The sequence below is a fragment of the Chaetodon auriga genome, chromosome 13 (assembly GCF_051107435.1).
Source record: "Chaetodon auriga isolate fChaAug3 chromosome 13, fChaAug3.hap1, whole genome shotgun sequence".
Lineage (NCBI taxonomy): Eukaryota > Metazoa > Chordata > Actinopteri > Chaetodontiformes > Chaetodontidae > Chaetodon > Chaetodon auriga.
This window is the reverse complement of record NC_135086.1, coordinates 14,326,088-14,350,576: the sequence shown is the minus strand read 5'-3', so window position 1 is coordinate 14,350,576 and position 24,489 is coordinate 14,326,088. Positions and strand designations below refer to the sequence as shown.

The 24,489-nt window shown below is 43.4% G+C and overlaps 1 protein-coding gene across 1 annotated transcript; it reads left to right on the top strand.

Annotated features, from left to right (window-relative positions):
• The first annotated feature begins 340 nt into the window (after positions 1 to 340).
• Positions 341 to 15,149, top strand: rap2aa (RAP2A, member of RAS oncogene family a). The gene is made up of 2 exons (XM_076747000.1): positions 341 to 1,371; positions 13,418 to 15,149. The coding sequence occupies exons 1-2, from the start codon at positions 1,058 to 1,060 to the stop codon at positions 13,653 to 13,655; spliced, it is 552 nt and encodes a 183-aa protein (XP_076603115.1). The 5' UTR covers positions 341 to 1,057; the 3' UTR covers positions 13,656 to 15,149.
• The last annotated feature ends 9,340 nt before the right edge of the window (positions 15,150 to 24,489 follow it).

The window sequence follows — 24,489 nt, the reverse complement described above, 5'->3', positions numbered from 1 at the left end:
TGAATTGATGCAGCCTGCGCTTTTGGAGATCAATAAATCATTTTGTATCTCCAGACTTAATACACTTAGCAGTTTTGTTGAAAAAACAAACAAAAAAAAAAAACACTCTCAAATCTGGACAGCAGTAACAAAATGCAGCGTTACCATAGCAACAGCATCCGGTGCATTTTCCTCCTCTTGGATACACATCCCCGAGCTGCTCCTGTGATTGGACGAGCTCTCTTTTGATGTCACAGGGGCAACCGAATGATGGGAATTTTAACACATGAACGGAAACGGAGCCGCCGAATTTGATTGGCTCCCTCCGTGCGGCTCTCATTCAGGCACGAGTGAGGTTTACAGGCAGCGGGGGAGGCAGTTGGTCCGCTCGCACATCCGTCTGAGGAGGGAGGATCCGTTTTTTAGAGCCGTTTCTCTTTTTTTCTGCCTCGGTACGGAAGCCGAGTGGGGACCAGCTGGTTACGCGGCGGCCGTGGGTCTCCACCCGAGAGTATGGCGGCTGGGATTGCACCGGAGAGCGAGGCAGAGACGGAGCCGTGCCAGAGATGGTGAAAAAGAAACAAAGAGACGCAAGTTGTTCAGCGAAGTGTCGAAACGCGTCCAGCTGCTGCTCTTTCCCTGAGGCGGACCCCTGCTTGACAAATTGCGCCTGCAGTCCAGTCTAGAGGCTAAGCCAGCGTTTTTCCAGTGTCCTCGATGGAGCAAGTTTGTTTTTTTATGATGCACAGGGCTGAGCTAAGCAGATGAAAACCCGCACGGTCCACATCATCGGCCGATATTTTCTTCCTCCCTGTGCGCGTTTTGGACAATCGCAGTCCTCGGACGCACGTATAGCTGTCAGTGTGTGGCCTGCATGGGGGAATTTCTACAATGAAATCCATCTTGGGGCACCGAGTCTTTGTGCTCTGCCATAGCTGAGCAGCGGCGAGCAAGACTGTGTTATTGACAACCCGTTCAAAATGGGACACGAATGGTGAATGTGATTCGTGCGGGAACGTTTCGAGTTCATTTCAATGACGCGCGGAGATTGAGACCTTACGACTTGATTTAATCCACGATGCGCGAGTATAAAGTGGTGGTCCTGGGCAGCGGTGGGGTCGGGAAATCCGCCCTCACTGTGCAGTTTGTCACCGGGACGTTCATTGAGAAGTACGACCCCACTATAGAGGATTTTTACCGCAAGGAGATCGAGGTGGACTCCTCGCCGTCGGTGCTGGAGATCCTTGACACCGCTGGTACCGAGCAGTTCGCCTCCATGCGGGACCTTTACATCAAGAACGGTCAAGGATTCATACTGGTCTACAGCCTTGTCAACCAGCAAAGCTTCCAGGACATAAAGCCGATGAGGGATCAGATCATAAGAGTGAAAAGGTTGGTGAAATGATGCGCAGGAGCAGAGTCATGTCCAGACTGTTTAGTGTGAATACTGGAGATTGTTCCTCACATGTAAAGGCTGGCCGATCAGGCCCTGTAGTTTCAGGATGGGCCTCGGCCTGGTCTGAGAACTGTGCCTGACTGGAGATGTTGAGCATCTTCAGGGCTCACTACAGGACAGCACACCATGCCTGTTCTATTTTGGTGTAGCAGGTCTCAGTCTCAGTCTCCACAGCGCTTGTAGGTAGGCACTGCAGTCCCAGCATCTCTAAAAGTAATCAGTTGTGATCTCAGAGTAGCCTCACCTCTCCAGTGTTCCTGCAGACTTTCTAATGTTTCACTCTAGACACTTACATCTTAGGAAAGACAGCAACTAAAGGGACAACAGTGCTCATCCATCCTGTCCATCAGCACCGTGAAGACCAGTCTGTCTTCCAGTCATAACATCCTCCAGTAGAGAGTCTGTGATCTGCCAAGCTGCTGCTCTGTAGCGCTGACGGTCTGCTGTGCCAGACGCTGCAACCCCCCTGTGAAACCCCCAGCCGGGCATACCCAGGATTCAGTGCAACACAGGCTCTGCAGAGGGCTTCGAGGAAGCACAGCTCTAAATAGTGTAGGTTGGGGAAAGCAGGCTGAGCCCCGGCTCCTGCGGAGGGGAGGCCATGTTTTTAATTAACAAGCCGCACAAGCTCTTTAGGAAGAGGGACACAATTGAAAGCATGAAATCGTCTGATGTCTTGAGCGCTGTAACACCGATGATCCAGATATGAGGTCGCTGGAGTGAGCTGCTGAATTGATACGTGGAAGAGGTTAGCTGAGGCTGTGCGGGTGCGCTGTCATGTTATTGGTGCTTCTCAGCTCTCAGCCAGAGACGCATGGTACTGTCCGCTCACCTGGTGACACAGCACCATGTCACAGAACCCAGTCCAGGCCCAAACAGGCTGTGGGGTAGATGCTGCTGGTGATCGCTGCCTACATTGTTAGCTCGTTTTCCATGTCAGTGTGCAGGCAGCGTGCGCCGTGCTGTGCCCGTGTGGGTTCATCAGTCACTGTAGATGTCAGTGGATGCGTTACAGTCAATGCAGGGAGTCCAGGAGGCTCCAGAGAGAGGAGGCTGTTCCAGTGAGAAGCGTCTTTAAAGCAGTTCGGCTTCCAGCTCCCACTGTTTACTGATACAGCTAATTACTTTCGACAATGCTCAGCATAAGGACGACGCAGTCATCTGTCTCTGTTGTGACAGTATTGCCTGTTTCATTATGTAAACTAAAAATGAAATGTAATCAGCTTAAAGATGTTTATTTTTCTTAGTTGCCTTCGGTCTTTGTCGCCTAATTGGATTCAGGCTTTTTCAAATGCACCTTCTAAACAATCCTATAAATCTGCGGCTCCGCGTGAAAGAATGAGGTCAACATGTTTCCCCCATATGAGTTGAGGATGGGGAAAGTGTGTGTGTGTGTGTGTGTGTGTTTACATGTACATGTATACATGTGTGCTCACAGCAGATGCAGCCAGGCCGTTGTGTGATTTCACACTCAGGTCTGGTGCTGTTCTCTACTGTCACAGCTGAAATTATTTTCTGTCGCAAAAACATCGCACTTCACATGCAACACCTACACAATAGTTAATTTGAGAGTTCTGTGTGGACTCCGACAGCACAAACTTTAGATTGTGTTTGAAACAGCAGAGCTGAAAATGTCTTTAATTCGCTTACGAAGCTGTGACCCACATCCTGCACGCAGCTCTCCGTTAACAGACCCTGTTCTCAGTGGAAGTCTGCGTATTTTCTTTGGTTATTCCGATAGTTTCTCTTTACTTTTTTGTAGTAAATAATTCTAAAGACGAGATGAATCAAAGAATTGAGGTTGAGAGACGTCAGCATCATCCTTCTAACATCAACACAGCTGATCTTAGTCGCTACTGAGATAAAAACATTTCATTGGAAGATTATGCTGAAGATCAGAAAAGGTTTGCTTTAGTTGGCTGGCTGTTATACACAAGGTCTAAACAAACTGAAGCTGTTTGTGTGCAGCCTTTTCAAACCTACACACACAACTTTTCTGGTGTTTCTGGCTTCTCTTAACAGCAGTTGTATGAGTTTTTTTCTCCTGAGAGCTTGTGAGTATACTGTCTATAAAACTGTAAACTCCACACATACTTCTACAGCAAAACAAAGACTGTCCACACTCTTTTTTTTTTTTTTTTTTTTTTTTTCAGCTGATACGATACCATAGGGATATGAAAACAAAAGTGACTTGAAGTTGGGCACAACCAAGCTGCTGTACCTCAAAAATCAATACAGGAGCCACATACTGTATGTTTTTCTCAGCAGGTTTGACAGCCCAGAGCCATGAGCGTCAGTCAGGGTTCTCTTGATGCTGAAGTCAAGAAAGGCAACAAATAAACCACAAATTATCTTGTGGTTATATTCAGCAAGTTAAAGGTAAACCTATTGTGACACACAGTTAAACATACTGTATGTCGGTCTGGGGTATCCCTCGTAGGGCTGTGTGATATGACCAAAATCTAATATCCCCATATAGATTGTTTCATCACAGCATAGCACATTTACTGTAAACTCAATGAAAGAATGGTTTATATAAAGTGATGCATGGAAAGTACTTACCTTAAAAAGTTGGGATGCTGTGTAAACTTAAATTATGCAGAATTTGATCATTTGCTCATCTGTTTTGACATATACTCAACTGGAAAACAATGAAAACAATATATTTAATGCTTGACCTGTTTGGAACATTCCACAGGTAAACAGGTTCATTGCTAACAGCTGATAGTATCATGATTGGGTATGAAAGGAGCATTAACATATTGAATGATGCCTAATATTAGATTCATATTAGATTCTGAGTCCTTTGTAGTGTTGTTTCTTGTGTCTTCACCTCAGCATCAGATAACCAACTAAATGTCCGAACTTAAATCTGCGTCTGCCACTTTGCTCCAGTTTTCAACAGCATGATGAGACCAGAGCAGAAAACATAGCAGCTTTTGTACGGACAGTAGCTCATAATGCAGAATCAAGACAGCGGTCGAGTAGCTTGCGTTCCCGCCTGACAGAGACAAGACCTGCTGGTAATACTCTATAAACACCTGCAGCTGAAAATGCAACAAGTTCAGACATGTTCTGTGGAGCTGGATGAAGGGCATTGTGGGAAATGTAGGAACTGCAGTAGAAGACAAGACAGAATGAGACATCAAAAAGAACAAAGGAATCAAACAGGCTCACTGTTCACGGCATCACAGACTGATGAAAGAAAGTCATGCTAACATCAGCGAGGTGGAATGTTCTAGAGCCGATCAATCGATTGGCTGATGAGCAGAAAAGCAATCTGCAACTGTTTTGATAATCACTTAACTGTGTCAGTCATTTATCAGGCTAAAAGTGAAAAAAGTGCTGCTGTTTTTCAGGAGCCAGTTTCTTAAATTGCTGCTTCTCTCTGTCATAAATGACAGTAAACTGAATATCTTTAGGTTTTGGACTTTTGGTCGGACAAAACAAGACATTTGAAGACGCCACCTTGGCCTCTGGGAACATCCATCGATTATATTTAGGAAAACGTACTTTTGTCATGTGCACCTCAGCAGCCGGACTCTTCATGTTCATTACACTGTCACTGCTTCTCTTTCCTGTTTGTCCCTCCACGCTGCCAAAACACTTGTGACCCGTCACGGCCGTATCAGCGTTGGCTCAGGTCAGAGGCGCTGCTGTGCGCCGCTCTCATCTGAACCCTGTCAACATCTATCAGTGCCTGCTGTTAGCGGCGCAGACAGGCTTTAGCACAGGGGCCACGGGTGCACATGATTACACCCTGGCCTGCCTGTGTCCGCTGGGGACCTCATCACTCCTCACTTCAGCTGCAGTTAACTACACACCAGGGATACATTGTGAATGGTGACTTAACAGAGCATTTAAATAGCAGTTACATGGTCAGAGGATAGTGAAGAAGAAATAGGGCGCCATAATAAACTGCTGTTAGCCCTGAGAGACTCTAATAGTGTTGTAGTTGCTGGTGCTGTTGATATCATTAGTCTACATCTTTCTGATACACGCTGCATGTGTACTTACTCCTTTCAGCAGGGCTTACAAACTGTGGAGATATCTTTCCAAGGCTTGTGCCAACTGGTTGAAAGGATCAATAAATGGAGGAGCAGCAGCCTCCCAGTTCTCCCAGAAAGATCCTCTTTCATCTTTGTCTGTTGTGAAAACTGGGCAAAAGAACTGAGCTAAAGTTCGGTGACGGTTGCCTAACGGTTGCCCTCACGCAGTGGTTGTTTGTAGTGTACCCAACTTGTGGAAATTTTCAAACACTAACAAGTTGTTTCCTGCCGTTCTTGCCACATGGCTTCAGGGTTTGGCAACGTCGGTCAGTTGGTCCACCACTTTGGTCCAGACTAAAATATCTCAACAACTGTTGGAAGGATCGTGCCATGATTCTGTACCCTGAGTGCTCTGAGGACGAATGCCAATGCCTTTGGTGCTCCCCTGACCTTTTCTCTTGCACCAGCGCAGGTCAAAGCTTTCACTTATCCTGTGAAATAACTCAACATGTAAAGGAAAAGATGGACATTCATGATAAGTGTGAGTATATCCTGATGACTTTTCCTGTAGCGCCACCATGAGGCTTTGTGGTTTTAAGTGAACTGTCTTGACAGCTATTGGATGGACGCCAGACGTTGATGTCCCCCTCAGGATGATGAATGTTTACATCTCTCTTGCTCTTTGCAGCAACGGAGGCTACAACGCGCCTCACAGGCAGCTGGTGCTCAGCAGGAGATGAGCAGCTAGGCTGACAGCGTCTCCAGCACGCTGACTGTATGCATTATATTATATAGTGTATTCCAGATCAAGCCGCCATCCTATCATTTGTTACCACCACCCACCATGGAGAACGCAAACCCCCCGTAAGCCATAAGGTTCCTGAAGTGATAAGCAGTTGTGCTTTACATTGATATGCAGAGACAATTTATTAGTGCTTTTTCATGAAGAGACACTTAAAAAAGAATGGCATATAGCAGCAACCTGCATATCCTGACTTTAAGGCCCCAGGAGGGGTCAAAAACTCTGGATCTTCCACTCTCTATAATGTTTTATGTTTCGACAGGCTCATGATATTTAAACCAAGCTAAAGTGTGTCTTTAAACATCATGTGACTCATAGTATATATTCTGTTCAGTTCATCACATTGTACTTCTCTCAGCGATGCTACAAACTGAACATTTATCTCATAAAGTTAAATTCTGAACCACAGAAGTTACTTACAAAGAGCGAGGATGATGTCAAACGGTGCGCTGCACTCAGATAGTGTTTGCTAGTTAGTGGCAAAATTCCACTGAATTGTTCTTATAGAAGCCCATAACAAACTGAGGGGGACTTTTAAGCTGTTAAGCTGTTGTTCATGGTTAATCACAGAGAGGAAAACAAAAAGCAATTATGACACAGCCAGACAACAAGCTGTCTGCGTTTCAGTGCTTTAGAGCTTTTTTCTCGTTAACCAAATCAGACAGCGAATTAATGTCAGTCAGCTAATAAGCGCTTCAGTTTTTTCATGTCCAAATCCAAAGTTTGCAGATTCGCCTGTAGGGCTTTTCCCATGGTACCTCTGGCTGTGCCGAGTCTCACCATGCCGTCGAGTCATGCCGAGCTGTCCTCTTAAAGCCAGGTCAAAATGTGCCCAACTGATTCCAAGCAGGTTGAGGTAACGTCAGATGAACTTCATCATCATTGCGACATGTTTAAATAGCGTCTGCTGCTAATGCCAGACATAGCAGGTTCTTCATCAGTTTCAATCACCTCCTCTTTGTCTTTCAATCAATAAGTGGCAGATGCCCAACAAAATCCATGATGATAAGTAGCTGGCTACCAACAACTGTTGCACAGAGCAGTAGTAAACAGCACTAAATGTCTTCGACTCAAGAGAAGCACGTCATCAGAGCCACAGCGGGCAGCCCTGTTGTAATGGAGATGCAAATCCCTGATGTGCCAGACTGAGTCAAACCGAGTAAAGCCAAGCCAGCATGTTTATGGAAAAGAGCTATTGTACAAGCTAAAATAAGTTGTCCATCGTCAAGCTTTAAGAACAAACTGAATCACTGCACTGTATATTAGTCTTATGTGTTTTCTAAAGCTCCATGTAGAGATTCTTGTGATGTTAAGCTGGTAAGTCCAGTGTCAACCCTGAAACAATATCCTCAGTGTAATATATCATTTTCAGACATCAGCGGAGAAGGTGACTGTGTCACTTGGACCATATTTTGTGGTGATAAATTTTATGAATGGTTCTCTGAATTTTTCAAAGCTTATTCCTTGCCTTTCATAAAAAATCAGTCTGAACAAATGTCTGATATATTGGCACTTTGCATTTCAGATTTTTAGGTCTTGTACTTCGCACAGTAAAAGGAGGAATTTATCTCAAATGGCATAATTACCGCAGGGAGCTAAGAGTGTGCAGTATTATTGCTGTAATACACATCAGATCCAAGGATGATGAGTACAATACTCGTTTACCTTTCCTATTTTGACATGTCTTGGCCAGTGTCCATCATCTGCAAATAGCATCAGATTCTGAAGGAAAGAGGAAGCAGAGAATTGGTTTTCACAACCTTGAGAGACTCCAAAAGAGACTTTAAGTACTATCCCCCGATATTGTCTTTTTTAATCTTTCATTCTTTTGAACAGCAGAAAGTCTTCATGTGCTCTCATAGAGTGTTTACCAAAGACTCTCCAGATATCTATTGCTGATTAAATCTTTTCTTTGCCCTGACGCTGTGCCAGAAGAGAGGCGCTTATTGCTGCTCTCTGACTCAGATGATTTCTCTCCACTGACTCTGCTCAAGACCTTCCTCAAAAAGGGCCGTTGGGAGGAGGCCCTGCACGCAGCCGCTTCCCTCCATCATCCTGACAGTGTTGGCCAGAGTCAAATCCAGAGGCTCTCGGGCCGCTGGGCTCTACTGTCCGTCAGCAAAGGCCTATGTGAGCTGATGCATCATGCATTATAGATAAGGTGTGTCTGGGCGAGCTCAGATGGGTGTTTGCCGTCAGAGTGCTCCAGTGCAGGCGCCGTCAAGCTCACGAGCTGAAGGCTAAAGCATGACATGTTGTTTGTGCTGTTTGTGTCACAGCACAAACACAAGCAGACTCATTCATTTGTCTTTTCAGGCTCGTGTCTTAACCATGTGAACCGCTCTGTATGTGTTCTGTGTTACGGACAAGCCTTGCCTCCTTGCGTCAGCCCCGGTTGGGTCCAGACATAGCGTGGCCAACACCCTTTATACTGAGGTCCTGGGAGCCTCGGTATCCGTGGCAGCCACCATCTCACACCTCCTGGGACTGCCGGTTTCCTCCTCTGTTATTATGACTATATATAGACCCTCTCCTTTGGTACCACATGTCTTTGTACTGCACTTCTGTGGTGATGAGGCCCAAATGAGCTACATAACTTGCATATGGCTGTTAAATCCTCCATTATGGTTAAAAGCACAGCACACTCGTGTGGTTGATGTGACCTTACTGGACTGACTTTACTTGGATTCCTCCTGCTGTTTGGGACATCCATGCTAATTGCAATTAGATTAAGATTAAGTGAATAATTGATTTGTTAATAGAGAATTAATTGGCAACTATCTTGATAATGGCTTCATCATTTATGTAATTTTTAAGCAAAAATGGCAGAAATTTACTGGATCCAGCTTCTCAAAAGTCAGCATTTTCTAGTCATCTTAGTCTTCTCTCATAATTATCTGAGCATCATTGGATTTCAGACTGTTATTTTGAACAAAACGAGACACTTCACTGATGCGTGATCCACAGTTTTGTGCTATTTGCTGACATTCTATAGACAAAACCGTTTTCGATTGATCCAGTGCAGAACTGATAGATTGCTGCATTTCTGATATATTCCTGCTAATAATCATCATTTGCATTTGAACTACTTCTTATTTAGGGATCTTGAATCCATACACAACAGTGTTTTTTTTGTTGTTGTTTTGTTTTTTTCTGGAGCAAGAAACATTTAAAGCAGCAAAGCGAGAGCTGAAATGAAACAATCAGCCACAACATTAAAACCACCTGCCTAATATTGTGCAGATCCCCCTCATGTCGCCATTGATATGGGACCTTGGGGGGGCGTCCTGTGGTGTTTGGCATCAGGATGTTGGAAGCAGATCCTTTGGGTCCTGAGTTGGGAGGAGGGGCCTCTGTGGATCGCCTTGGTCAGTCGCGTCCCGCAGTTGCTCGATTGGATTGGGATGTGGGGAGTTTGCAGGTCGGGTCAACACCTTGGGCTCTCTGTGTTATGTCCCTGAGCAGTATCATGATGTGGCAGGCCGCATTATCCTGCTGTCAGGGATGCTGTTGCCATGTGGGGGTGTGCTTGGTCTGCAACAGTGTTTTGGTGGGTGGTACATCTCAAAGTCCACATGAATACGAGGACCCAAGGTTTCCAAACAGAACATTGTATTGTAACAAGATGATCAATGTTATTCATGTCACCGGTCAGTGGCTTTAAGGATACGGTTGATCAGTGAATAGTTGGCTTTCCAAAATCCTCCTGGACAATTTTATAAGAGATTTGAGGCAAAACTACAACCTGAGGCAGAAAAGAGATACAGAGACAGTGAAGGTGAGAAAGGGAATTTACAGTTTGAGGCAAAAACTGCCTACCACCAGGGAGATGTGGTCCAGCAACATGCAGACTTTCTGTTTATATTGACACCAGAAATGCAGTGAATGGGACCTGAGCGCTATACTCTGACTGAGGTGCATAAGCTGTCATTTGTCATTCAGGACGCCTCAGAGCTCGCAGAAACGTATCACACTCTTGGTTGCACAGCGACCAACCTCTAAGATCGTCTCTTAAATCCTGGTAGTTCCTCTCGACTGGCGAACCGATCCTGGGAACAGGACAGGACAGTTGAGATTAAAGTTCACTCTGGTAATGCATTCATGAGTAGATCAAAGTCAGCACCCTATTCTTTGCAAGTTTAAGCTTATTTAACGCTGAAACCTGCAGCCCCATGGCCTCTGAGAGATGCTTGACTTGGAAAAGTATCACAGTTGCTGCTTCGGCACTCTCCCCATCTCTCCAGCATTAGCTATTGCCTTGTATACCTGTTACCATAGAAATCAAGGATGAGGAGGATTTTTTCCATATTAATAATTTACAAGCATGTATATTTCATGGAGCGAGGGCAGCATTTGAAAATCCTAATGACGTTGATGGGTGTTGGGGTGCATGACTCTGTTCAGATGTGACGATGCCGCTCGGTGTTGCGAACAGAGACATTTAGACTCTGTTCGAATGATGGGTCAAACCGATAGAAAGCGATCTCTGCCACATACAGATAAGGATGAAAGAAATAACCTGTTGCTATTTCTTGGATGTGAATATGCAGGATCTGCTATCTTTCTGATGTTTTTGATCTTTGTTATCTCCTCTGATGTGTACAAACTGCCTCAGAGGCCCGCCGTGTTTCCCGAAATCAAAACTTGTGTAGTGATTATATTGGTGAAACTGCGTCAGAGCCGTTCCTTTTGATAATTATAGTGCCTTAGCCTATTTAATTGAACTGCCCGTCTCTTCTGGCTGTCCACTAAGTAGTCCAGTTCCACAGTGACATGTTGTGCTCCAGCAACATAACAGGGAGTTCAGAGCTCAAAGGATTATGGCCACTTCCTACCCTCAGGGGTCAGAGCTGTGCTACCCATTTCCTGTTCTCTACTGGGTCAGGCTTTAGACTTAATGCTTACATGAGGCAGGGTGGGTGGCGTGGAGGGTCAGTGGTTAGCGGCCCACAGCAAGAAGGTGCTGCTCTGGTTTTCTACGTGAAAAGCTTCCTCCCACAGTCAAAAACCATGTCTACACTAGAGTAAAAATACATCTTTTTCTTTCTGTTTTAGCCTTCCACCCACAGTAAACTCAGGCTTTGTCCTGAGCCTTTTGAAAGTAGCTATTTTGCGAAAGCCAGGCTTATTTTGTCATGTGGATGGGGGAAACTGACCTTTCAGAAAGAACTAACAAATGTCAGTCACATGATCGTCCTGAAAAACATCTGAAAATGTTTTCTGTGATAGAGACTGAAAATAGAGGTGAGAGGGAATGAGAAATGAGTTCTTGAGTGTGTGTCAGGGTACTTTGAAGTAATCTAAATACTTACCAGCATTGTTAAACTTTTATTTTCATCCACGTTTCTAGTGTTAGGATGAGAGTTTTGTACAGACATTCATGTCCGAATGACTTTGGTGAGCCTCTGACTTTTAGCACCACAATGAGTTTGCCAGTTTCAAAGTAGCCTCCCATAGTCAGACCTATCTCCACCATGCTGTGTCAGCGCTGGACACCTACACCTGTTATCATTCTGGTATAGGGGAAAAAACACTGGATTGTGGACATAACGACCAGGTTGGGCTTTGGGTAACTTGCTATTTTCAGCAATTTCATTGTTGATTTTTCCTGTAGCAAGGGGGATTTTGAAAATAGCATCATGCAGATAGCAGAGGGCCCTGCCATTGGCTGCCTGAAATAGGAAATGGGCTTATACCCAGAATCTTCATCTGATGAGTCAAGCTCAGATCAAAGCACAGGTGTGTCCAGGTAGAGCCTCACAGAGCAGCTAGCATGGCTGTAACTTTTCATTTTCATCAGTTTTTAATCATGCAAGTTCCATGACTTTGGTTTTTTCATCAAAAGTGACAATAATGGGCCGCACTTACTTGACGCGTCGGTATAGGGTTGTCATGGACTTAATTATCTGTCTCTGATATACGACAGCACTTACGAAAACAGTGACGGTCAAACGCTTCAAAGCTGAAGTCTAGGAATAAGCGTTTAACAGCGTGCAGTTATGACTGTCAGTCAGATCACTCCTTTATACAGCACAGTCACTAAAAACAGGACCAGAAAGGAAAGTCAATGTTCCGTTGACGAGTCACTCAGTTATAATGAAACTCGGCTTTTAAGCAATCAGTCACACAGAGACATGAGAGTGCAGTTTACTTACTGATGAAAAGTGTGACAGAGTGAAAGGAAGGTGCAGATGACTGAGAGGTACCTGGAGTTTACTTTAATAAAAGATGCTACATACATGTAGATAAAATCTCCTCCCCTTAAATAAACTTATTTATTCAACTACGTTCCAGAATTTGGCCGTAATGCGCCGTTAGGACTGCCAGCTGCCTTAAAACCAAAAGATGTTTTGTCATTACAGTTTGAACTTACGTCAAACTTAAGTCAACTATCTGCCATGAATTGTGTCCAGGAAAATGTTTGACACTTTCTCAGCATTTTCATCTCTATTTGCATTAGTGTAGACGCAGCCTTACAGTAAAAATGCAAATCATGAAAATGACACTGGGGCTGGATGAGAATGTATTATTGTCACGTATCATTACTCCATATAATCTCGGTCGAGTCGTTAGATCTTGAAAACTTAAAAATACATTTAAAAATGGATTTTGCTCCACAAAAACTTTGAAACTACTTGATAACACCATTTATTTATTTCTAACACCTCAGTAAAAGCACATTTGTGTCAAGATGTGTGTGCACGTTAGCGCTTGCAGTTGTGTGTCTGATGTTTATATTTTAGGATCATGATTGGGTATGAAAGGGGCATCCTGGAAAGGCTCAGTCGCTTACAAGCGAGGATGGAGCGAGGTTCACCACTTTGTGAACACATGATTGGATAAAGGATATTACTGCATGGGCTCAGGAACACTTTTGCCCATTGCTGCCGCCTCCTTTCAACAGGGAGAAGCAGAGAAGAAAATGACTAATTGAGCCATTGTTGCCATTGAAAGAAATGGGCGGCTATACGAAGTGAAAGTTATGAAAATAATTACATCACGTAAAGGATTTTCATGTGCAAAGAGTAAAGGTTTATTCAGTGGTGCAATTAAAGCATTAAGCATGTACTAATACCAGGTTCACTGACTGCTTCCATATGGTTCCTCAGCGTCAGTTTCTGTTGAGCGTATCTTATTCTGATGCATGCCTCTGTGTCTGACGGCCTGATGTGGGTCTGCGTCTGTCCTCAGGTACGAGAAGGTTCCTGTGATCCTGGTGGGGAACAAGGTGGACCTGGAAAGCGAGAGGGAGGTATCGTCCAGCGAAGGTCAGGCCCTGGCCGAGGAGTGGGGCTGCCCGTTCATGGAGACCTCGGCCAAGAGCAAAACCATGGTAGACGAACTGTTCGCTGAGATCGTTCGGCAGATGGACTACGCCGCCCAGCCAGACAAGGATGACCCCTGCTGCTCCTCTTGCAATATACAATAGCCCCGGGGGCCTCCAGGAACAGGCCAGGCAAAAAGTCTACTTAGAGGAAGCTCCTTCGACTCGCAGCAGAGAGATACACACTTAGACACACACACATGCACATGCCAATTAAACGGAAGATAAATTCATGGTTGAACGCGATGGATTTTAACTCTATGGAGCATAAAATCAGCAGTGACATGATTATTAATAACGACATGTGAGTCATGAATACGTTTTGAACGAGGAATGCTAGGAATTCTGCCGCAAGAGAAATTGAGAAATGACAAAAAGAAACATGCCCTCGCTTTGTGTTACTCTCTTTTGTTTTTTGTTTTTTTTTTAATCCTTTGAGTTGTGGGGGAAATCATCAGCAGCGAATCACAGATCGGGATCTTTAGTCTTTAGGTCGCTCTACAGTCCTATAAATCAGTGAAAAAAAAGAGTTTTCTCCTGGTTTTGTTTGCATTAGAGGTTTCACACAGAGCACCAAGATGCATTCTTTAGTAGCTACTGCACACAAATCCAGTCGTAGATCTCTGGGATCCAGCTGTTTTAAATATTAACGAGTATCTGATTTACAGTACAATTATCTCCCAACTTATTTTGTGCAGTGGTTGGTTTTTCTACTCATCACAGGGCTGAACCAAAGAGGTGACCTGAAAGCACCTCCGTTTCCTTATATTTTTTTCAGTGGGTGAAAAAGGAAGGGAGGGAAAACGGTGGATAAGTCAGTGTCTTTCTTGAAACATTGGTGCAGTCATCTCTTTCCTATTTTCTCACTTTGAGATACAATAGTAAACATAGCAGAGTGTTTCACATATCGTGTGATGTTTCGTTTTCCTCTCTGGGAGACTTTGACAGCAGATTGCCGAGTAATAATATAACTATCTGCTTCATCCAGATGGGACGCAGAGTTCATCTCCTCAGTGTTTGAATATCTCGACAGACGATCTCTCCAAACTCTTTTCAGGAATGGGTGACATTTAAAGTGAAGATGCCAACATTTGTCATACTTTACGTTTTCTTTTCCTCCTCTGGTATCAATATGAAATGGGGCGCTCAAGAGTTTCATCCTGATCCCATTCTTTATGTGCTCAGAGTATTCAAATCCATAGTAACAAATAGTAACGACGAAGGCGATGATAATAAGAATAACTAATGGTAGTGTAAATATTTTGTATTGAAAGTGCCAGCTCCTATGAAGACACTGACTCAACACATGTGGAACTGTCAACTGTATGCATGGCTAGTAAACAAAAAAAGGACTCTTATTGTTTGAGTTTAATATAGGCTGTGGAAATGTGCAAACCAAACACATACACGTCTGGATCTGGACACTGTCTCAACTGTACATCTACAGTATGTTGCCACGGGAACCAGACTCTCCCCGTGTAACCATTTTCATCGTTGATTTTATATTTTTTTATGTGACCATTTACTCTTTATTCCCTCTCTGAATGGTGACACTGTTACATTTGACACCTAAACAATAAAAGTGCGTTCAACACTCGACTGAGGCTGCCGGGTTTGGATGAGATCAAGTGAGCGGGTCGTCATGTTGCTCTCTCAGATTTGTTTTGGAACCAGATTGCTTCTTTTTTTTTATTTGCTTTTGCTAGTTTTAATTCTACATAATAATTCCTCCTTCTACTTTGTACTGCCTTAATTCTGTGAAAAAGTTGTGATAATAGGGAATAATTATGACTTAATTCTTAACTATCTTTCAAATAATAATTTGTGACAGTGGTAAAAATAGTTCTGGACCTACAGTTCCCATAATTTTGTTGCTTTGGGGTATGTAAATTGATTTTTTTGGCTGTGAGCTGCAACTTAAACCCCATTTTATAGCCAAGTTTTTGTAAATTGGTAAATTAAAAGTATGCCGAATTGGCTATCAGTATCTCCTGTTTGTAGTGTATCCATGGATGCACAGACATCTTTCATTGAAATACTTTGATACCGACGAAACTTAAAAACCTCATGATTCACAAGCAAGTTCTGGAGTCATAAAGAGCATCTTGTCATCTGTGATTTCTAAGTGGATTTATGGGCGTTGACATCAGAGATAATGCTGTCCTCAGGGAGTGTAAGTCCCACTTTATCTAAAAATATGTGCATCAACAACAGTTTGAAAAGCTTTATATGATGAGAATATCCCACAAACACCTTGACAGCAGTTGGCTTTCTTCCTTCACCAGCTGAAAAGCAACACAATGTTGAGATGACTGCTGCTGCAGACCAGGAGGAAGTTGCGCCCACTTAATTCTGTTGATGCTTGTGCTGCCTGCCTGGGTCTCACAGAGGCAGCTAATCCCCACCGATCTGCTCCATCTGCTTGGGAGTTCAGCATGTTGCTAAAAAGTCCTGATCATTAAGACTGAAGGTGGCTTCCTCCCGTTTGGTGGGACCACTCTGAACAGAGCTCTGTCCAATCCATCCTGAGGACTGCTGAGACACTGACAGTGAGGGTCTCCCTACATCACTAAAAGCCTCCATCAATGCAAAACTCAGATATGGTGTAATTCCTCTTTGTCGAGCCTGAATTTCATATTTCTCAATTGCTACCCACATCCTACATTTGTTCTCCAAATATGGCGTTGTTCCAGTTTCCACATTTCCCCAGTTAGAGAAAAAAATTTACCAATGAGAGCTTAAGAATGGCTCGCTAGCTAGTAAGTTGTTTTAAGGCAATTTACATACTCGGTTTCTATGTCGACTGAAAAAGACATCGGCGGGACTGATGCTTCACTTGCTGCTGAGGAACTGACTAACGTGAACATGATGTCAGGCTGATGAATGAAGTGAGACAAAATGTAAATTTAATCACATCATCAACGCACTCAGGCCCCTTTGTGAAGAAACAAACCCGTATCAACCCATTATCACAAGAAAACTAAATGTTGTTTCCTCTTATTACTTAAAATGTCAGATCAAGGAGTAGCCATTACTGATCAATGTGCTTCAACCATTCTACCACATTTCTAACTGTGAAGAATTATTTAGGTTTTAGCCTGCTAGTGAGTAACACGTCTGCTTTTAGGTCACCGCTGTATGTAAGCCTATCCCTTACAATAATTAGCCTTAGGGAAGAAGTTCTTTAACACTGTGTGTGTGCATGGTCCACCCTTACGACTCTTTTGGAGTCATTTTCTCGTGATCAATTATCTCATTATCTTGAGACAACTTGACAAATGAACCCTTTATCCCAAGGAAACAAGCTTTTTTATCTTGAGCTAACAAAATAAATAACTCATGATCTCAAATAATGCCATTAAAGAAATAACTGCGCGCATGGCCGTCCTCAGCTTCTGTAACATGGCACTACAGTAGCGAGTACTATATATATCATCACAGACTGTCAAATGTCTTCGTGCTCGTTCAGCTCACCACTGTGAATAAAGCTCTTACCCAGGCAGAGTTACCTAGCTACAGGAGCTTCTGCAGCTTCAGTTGTTTTGGCTATCAGCTGTGGCAGATGGCAGACGCTGTTTGAATTGTAGGCCACACATGACCAGAAGAGATTCACTTTGCAGATATGTTTAGTGGTCCAAGCAAAGGACACACCGAGCTGGCTGTCAGATCCTTTCTTTTTCATCAACCGTACCAACTTCCCCTCACAGATATCATCAGACAGAACTGTTTAGCACATTGTCCAGCCTCCTGCCGACTGCCAAAAGGCCTGCGTGTGGTTTGGACAAGGTGGAACAAGAGGAAGGTCCTGTTTATCCTCCATCAGGCGTCGTTTGTCGCCCCCGGTCTTCATCTCGCTCTCTCAGCTTTCGAGCCAAGGAGAACAGAGAGGTACCGTTTGGCTTAAGAGATGCAGGACCACCATGCTGCTCAATGAGGTTCTGACACTGAAAGTAGAAGGAGAGCTTCCTCTTTCAGCAGGAGCCTCAGGCAGGACTGTCTTCTTCCCAGCACATGGTCTTTTTGGAGGTTTCAAGTTGAATTCTGTGTCCATCCAGGAATGTCTGACTCAAGAAAGATGGGCTTTAGAGCTCAGCCTGGTCTGAACATGTCAGTAGTTTTTCACTGAAGTCAAATCAGGTTCTATTTATACAACCCAAAATCACAATTTGCCTCAGGGGGCTTTACAATATGTTCAGTGTATGACATCCTCTAGCCATAGACTTTCAATTGGGGTAAGGAAATGCTCACAAAAAAAAACTTAAACAAGGGAAACAAATGGAAGAAACTTTGAGAAGAGCTGCAGTCACACATGCAATAGATGTTGCATGTACAGAACAGACCAAACAATCCCAGTATGTATAGAATACGATAGCAACATTTCTGATACATGTAGATTATAAAGTGTACGTGAAGAATGTGGATCCAAGAGGACGCTGAGCAACTTCGGGTGATGCCAAGTGGGACCTGAGCCATACAACCTCACCACCACCTGGAAGAGGACAGGCCACACAAAGAAGATCAGCACGGCAGCACGGCATTCACACAGATCAGTCTCTTTTTTTCTGGCATCTCAGGCGATGGATAGTGCCCTGTCAAATGCTTGCACCGAAGATAAAACCACTGTTTTGTAAGCATTCTGTGACTACGCCTCCTCTGAGACTTTGAAAGCTCTACTTTGGTGGAGGCTCATGGGAGATGCCAAAAAAATAACCATTGTTTTATCTCTTTACTCAATTTTTTAGTGCAGCGGTAGGTCCCCATTTAGCTTCGAATAGGGGCAGTCTTTTCAAAATGATAGAATTCCTCTGAGAAGACAAACAGTCAGGTCGAGGCTGGACTAACAGAGGCCAGCCTCGACCTTGTGTTTGCTCGCACTCAGACATGCCTGAACTTCCTGCTATTTAGTTCACTTTTAACAACAAATCTATTATTATTCATCATGAATTATCACAGAAGCCTTAATGTTTAATATGATGGAATCATCTTTTATTTGAGACGTATTATTAGAGAAATTAACTAGAGCAGAAATTCCTTGTAAGGTGACAGAATTTGATGAATGACAGATGATTGCAGAGTATTGTAAAATAAAACAGATTGTACAAGAAATAGGAGAACATAATACACAATAGTACAATGAAGTATACTGTCAAAGGTATGTTTACTGTCCAATGTAGTTTTGAATAAATCCTTCAGTTTTGGGAAACATGGATTTGGAGTTAATCCCTCATGTCAGAGAGGGCAAGGAACCAAAAATTGAATTTAAAGATGAAATGGCTTCAAGAGATGATTAAAAAAGACCGGCTCCTCTATTTTATCAGTCCTCCCTTCTCCTTGTTTTTTCCTCCCAACTAATTTCAGAGATTGTTTTGAATCACTGATGCAGAATTGAAGTGGCCTGCTGGGTGAATCACCAGTTAATAGATCCGGGGAAGTGTGTGCCAGCATCTCCTCTGAGGCGCTTGTCAACATCCACCTTCAGCTGTGAGCGAGCCTGTGTGGTCTTGCTTATGGAGGTGCTTTATCCACCCTGATGAGACAGGGCAGAGGGCTGGAGGAGCCGATTTTGAGAGGTCTCAGTGGGGTTCATTAGGAACCAGAATCCCTCCGGCATCACTCACTCTTCAGCAGCATCATTTGTGTTTGTGGTAACATAAATGCAGTTTAAGATGGTCGCTGTCCAGTGGCAGAGGTTTAATGAGAATGGATTACCGAATGCTACGCAGTAATCAGCCTAATAGTTGTTGTGCAGCTTTGTGTCTTGGACTGGTGTCTTTAAAATCAGTCTGCACTCCAGTTCCCTCAAGTCCTTGCAGAGTTGCACCACGAATGACTTTCAAGGAATGGCAGGCAGCATCGTGAGATGTTGAAATCTCAGTGGGGAACAGACTGGAAAAGAAAAACAAAATCTGCTTGAAAACAACCCCCTGAGTCTCTCAGTGTAGGTGTATGAATTAAATAGGCGCTGACTCATTGTTACCTGTTCTCGGCTCTGTAAGCCACAGGCTCAGAGGCACAGACATTGCAGCTGTGACACAACACGCTGTGTTTGTTCCAGCTGAGATCCTCTAAATCAGTATGTCAAATGTCAAGATGAAAGTGGGGAGGGACGGGGGGTATGAGTCACGCCACCACCACGTCCCCCACCCCCATCGCTCTCAGACTGCAGCACAGTCCCTGGGGTGTCCGTGTGGGATATGGCAGTCCATGACAAAAAAAGGCCATGTCTGCCCCGTGCACTTTAACTCCAGGAGACATGAGTTCAGTTATCCTGAGGAGAGGAGGAGCAGCCTTCCAGCTCAGCACTTTTGAGGATGAAGGAGATGCCAATGCACGGACCAAACAAAGGAGCCTGTAAATTGCTTTAATCGTCTCATTGATCAGTGGAGCATTAAAGTCTCGGTATGGCCCAGACAGAGGCTGAAGTGTGTGTGTGACGAGGCTTTTGAAACTGTGCAGCACGGAGGGATTGTGGAAATCAATAGGGAGAGATGTAAAGGGGAGAAATTACACATTCAGAGGAAACATTTTCTTCTTGACTGTGTCACTAAGAGACACAACAGCACCATGTATGTTGTCACGGATCCTTATTTTCCTGATGCTAATGGTGTTGCCTGCCCGCATTGTTCTTCCTGGATTGTGGAGCTCTGGCAGATGTGCTTGTATCTGACATGGTGTATTTATTGCTTGTGCTGTACGTTAGCTGGAAGTCACCACCGCTGAAGAGAGCCGCGCTGTTATCAGCCCACACTCTCAACCCCCCTGTGGTGTTTCATGCCTTTTTATATTGGAAACAATGTTGATGTGCAGGAGGGGGAAGATGGAACGAACAAGGCGAGCTAGGACCATCAGAAGGCCTAATAACCAGGTGTCATGGCAACTAGATGGCAACACATGAGTTGTCGATTTCACAGTCTAATTTGCAGCTGAAACAGAGGGGACGTGTGTTGGGGGATGATCTGTGCAAACAACAAGGAAAAATTCCTCTACTGGCTACACGTGTGTATGTCATCATCCATCAGCAACAGGCATTAAAGGGTGAGTTCACCCAAATGACAAGACGCCATGTTTTTTCATTAATGGCTCGACATAGGCTGAGCTGATGGGAAGCATTTATTCGGTAGACAGTAGTTCTGATGGAGCAACACAGACAACAATTTTATTCAACGTCATTTTGTTTGGGTGGCAAGAAAATATCTGCAGAAAGTAAGTAAATTTACTCATATACTGCACTTTAGTACTTATTGTAGGTAGCTGTATTCAATCTTTTAATCCACTACATTTGCTTTCCAGATTAGGATGTTTACATACCAACTATAGGATCAATCTATAAAATATAGTAAATGGTTATTAACTAGCCAATAGTATGTAAAGCAGCCATATTTAGGCCAGTTGCCACACAAACAGTAGAGACTAACCTACCCTAGGTGGATTTTGTGACCTTTGGACAGAGCCGGGCTAGCTGTTTCCCCCTGTTTCCAGTCTTTGTGCTAAGCTAAGTTAGCTGGCTGCAGGTATTAACTTTATAACTAACATAAACTCTCAGCTAGAAAGCAAACAAGTGCATTTCTCAAAATGTCAGATGTTTCCTTCCGTAAACTTTTGATTTAAGGACTTTATTTAGTATATTAAAGATACTGCTACTTCACGCCTCCGTGCTTCCACTGCTGCAAAACCTGGACACGACTAGTGTAACTGAGAAAATTTGTTCATATTATTTTGTCCCACAAAGTCCAAACAAAGCTGATGAATTAAGTGTTTCACAACGAAGGTATTCACTGAACAGTTTGTACAGACTGCACAGTTGTGTCTGTTGTTTCATTCACCTCCCACGTATGTTCTGGTGACCAGTCTGCCTGTTGTTATCAGAAATTATGATTGACGCTGTGCTTACTTGTGTTTCTCATGTGCAGATGAGCACTAATGCACGGTGATATATAACGTTATGTAAACAGATTACGAGAAAGGAGCCGAGCCTGCAGTCCCCTAAGCACTGATTCACCAACATCAAACCATGAAAACATGTTGATTTTAGATTATTGTGAGTGTCTAATGGTCATCAGTGACACCTCCTGCATCCTTTACGCTTTGTGTAAAATGTGATTTCTCCCAGTCCAAACTATTCCCTCCTCCATACACCGTGGAAGATGATGAAGTTGTGCCAGAACTTTTTCACAGTTTCTCAGTTTTCCCAGCTGATTAGCTGAAAATACTTTATTTTTACAAGCATCTCCTCAGGAATGGAGAAGAGCTGACCGCGAGGAACTGATGGATATTTCTGTTTTGTCGCTGTTAATCACGGTGTGACTGTCCTCACAGACTCTAAAACCTAAATCTATACCATCTGTCACTATTATGTAGTCCTCTAAAATTATAAATTGAGATACTAATCATATGGATTTATACAACAGCTGAAGGATTTGGTGTATTCGTACATGTGAGACGGGACAAAATACTCTCAGGCTGACTTTTGTCTCAGTTAACGTAAACAGAACAAAGAGGTAGTGTGGCTCCACTGAAGGCTGAGATATAAATTCAATAAAATGAACGATGCAAATAGTATTTCATAGAAATGTATTATACAAATCTAACAAAATCTTTTTATGGGAATGTGATAACATTCAGGCAGAGAAACTCCACCGTGTATTCCTGCTGGAGGAAGTTGTTTTTAACTTATTCAAACAGAAATGTGGCAGCAATAAAGTCAGTGTAATCCCGCTGCCTTTCTACATTCAGTATAAAGGCAAATAGAGCATGTGATGAGGCTCCCACCTGCTGGATTTCATCTCTTGTGGAGGTGGAGGGCTCAGCAGGAGCTCCATGATGCTCATGTCTGACGGGAGGAAGCCTCCTTCCTGAGCCTTGGATGGTCGTGCGTGGAAATTTCAGGGTTGTCAGAGTTGCACTGGAACACTGGAAAGACACCAAGATGTAAAATGTCTCAAGACAGGCGTTATTATCACACCTGCTGATAATAATAATGAATCCAGAACATCATGTAATTGATTGACTCCCTAATTAGTGAAGAAATGTTTCGGATTGAGATCAATAGGGTTCGATTTGTTGCTTTATTTAGAGGGGATTTACACAGTAGGCTGGATAATAAAAGCACACTAATTGCACTCTGTAGCAGTGATACGTTTTATGAAATGTATCAGTGAATTTAACAGATCGTGCTGATCTTTTTGGATTTGCGAGGTGTTTTCAAGTGTTGCTCTCATTTAAGGCTTTTAGATTCTGAGACTTACTTTTCCCGTCTTGTTTTGTAAACATGAAGAGAAAAAAGCATTATGGGAACTGTTGGGGCAAAGAGTGCACGCTTTGATTAAAGACTTAAAAACTAATCAGGGATGTGATTCAACTGACATAAAAATGAATACAAATGTTGTTGATTTCAGTAGATTCCCGCTGTAAGTTTTTATGACTCTTAATTATATGCATGCAGCCTGTCACACATACACCGACACACGCACACACACAGAGACGCTCACACATAGTGCCCTCCTTCCTCCATTTTATCAAGCATCATGAAATATATAGAATATAAGCATTGGGGGGGGCATTTGCAAATGGAGTCCAAACAGAGAGACAGACATTTAAGTGAGCCAAGCCTAGCAGCACTGGCAATTAGACTGTAGTTAGTGCACTCTGTGTGTGTGTGTGTGTGTGTGCGTGTGTGTGGGTCCAGACTCACGTCAGACTGACTAGAACAGTGGGGGTTGGAGAAATGTAAAAGTCTTGCTCCGACTCTAATGACCCGGTATTCAAAGTTGGTGGGAAACAGTGACAGGGCAGGAGATGCAGCTGCTGCTGCTGCAGGGATTAAAATAGAAATGGAATCTCATTTCCATCTTCTATCCCCTCTTAAGGTGAATACACCCTCAGGGAAGCATATTGTGTGGAAATGTTAAAAAATGTGTTTCGGATGGCTGTCAGGTACTTTGAATAGGCCACTGGATGATAATATGGAAATTTGGCGAAGCTAAGCAGTAGAAGATTTGCATTATAAACACACATACATACACACATATACTGTATATATGTACACACATATATACATACATACAGTAAACATACTATCATAGATACTCTGCATAGTCACTGAATAACAATTCATTTTTGATTTCCAAGGTCAAGAATGAACTTCAGTGTTTGACTTTTAAGCCAACGTGGATGAACATTCCTAAAAAGTGCCAGGATGAGCTTGTCAACAGATCCATCTGCATGACAAGTGAAGGTCATGACATCACTGGTGGATGAGGCCATCAAGATCTTCCAGTCAAGTAAAAGTACTGATAAGGCAGCATTAAAATACCCTATTACAATGTTGCTGATATGGCTCATGTGCAACAACAGTGCCAGTATTCTCTGTCACAGTACTTTGAATCCCTGTCTGTATAATCACTTGAATCTTACCACCATCAAGATTTCGTGATTGGCACTGTCTCTGTGTTACATACACACATATTCCTCTGTACATGTGAGTGCTTTGGGATCCTTATTTTGGTGTCTTTTAATAAAAAATGATCAGGGACTCATTGGAATGGAGAACTTGCTGAGTCCATATGCACCTTTAAATAATTTCCCACCAATTTCTTTCAGACAACACCTGCTGATGTCGGCTCTGTTGTCAAGATGAATGAAGATAGTAATAAGATGTTGAAGGGGTTTCAGATGTGAGCAGCACTGGCTCAGAGCCTGCGTGTGATGTTGGGTTAGTTGTTGTAGGTAAATAAAAGCTTGCTTTTGTGTACACAGTGATGCAAAGTGACATCGCCTATATTAAGGTGCACAAGCATTTCAAATTAGTTTACAAATTAGAGTATTGATGAGCTTTGACAATGTCTACAGTGCAGCAATAGTGAGTGCAAACATTAGCAGATGAAATAGGTTGTCAGTGGATCAGCTGGGTGATCAACAGGGCAAAGTGGGCACCAGCCCA

What these genes read in the sequence shown, in the direction of transcription:
- rap2aa (XM_076747000.1), top strand. Translation starts at nt 1,058, where the DNA reads ATGCGCGAGTATAAAGTGGTGGTCCTGGGCAGCGGTGGGGTCGGGAAA. An exon ending in CAGATCATAAGAGTGAAAAG is followed by an intron (nt 1,372 to 13,417) that starts GTTGGTGAAATG and finishes GTCTGTCCTCAG; the next exon opens with GTACGAGAAGGTTCCTGTGA.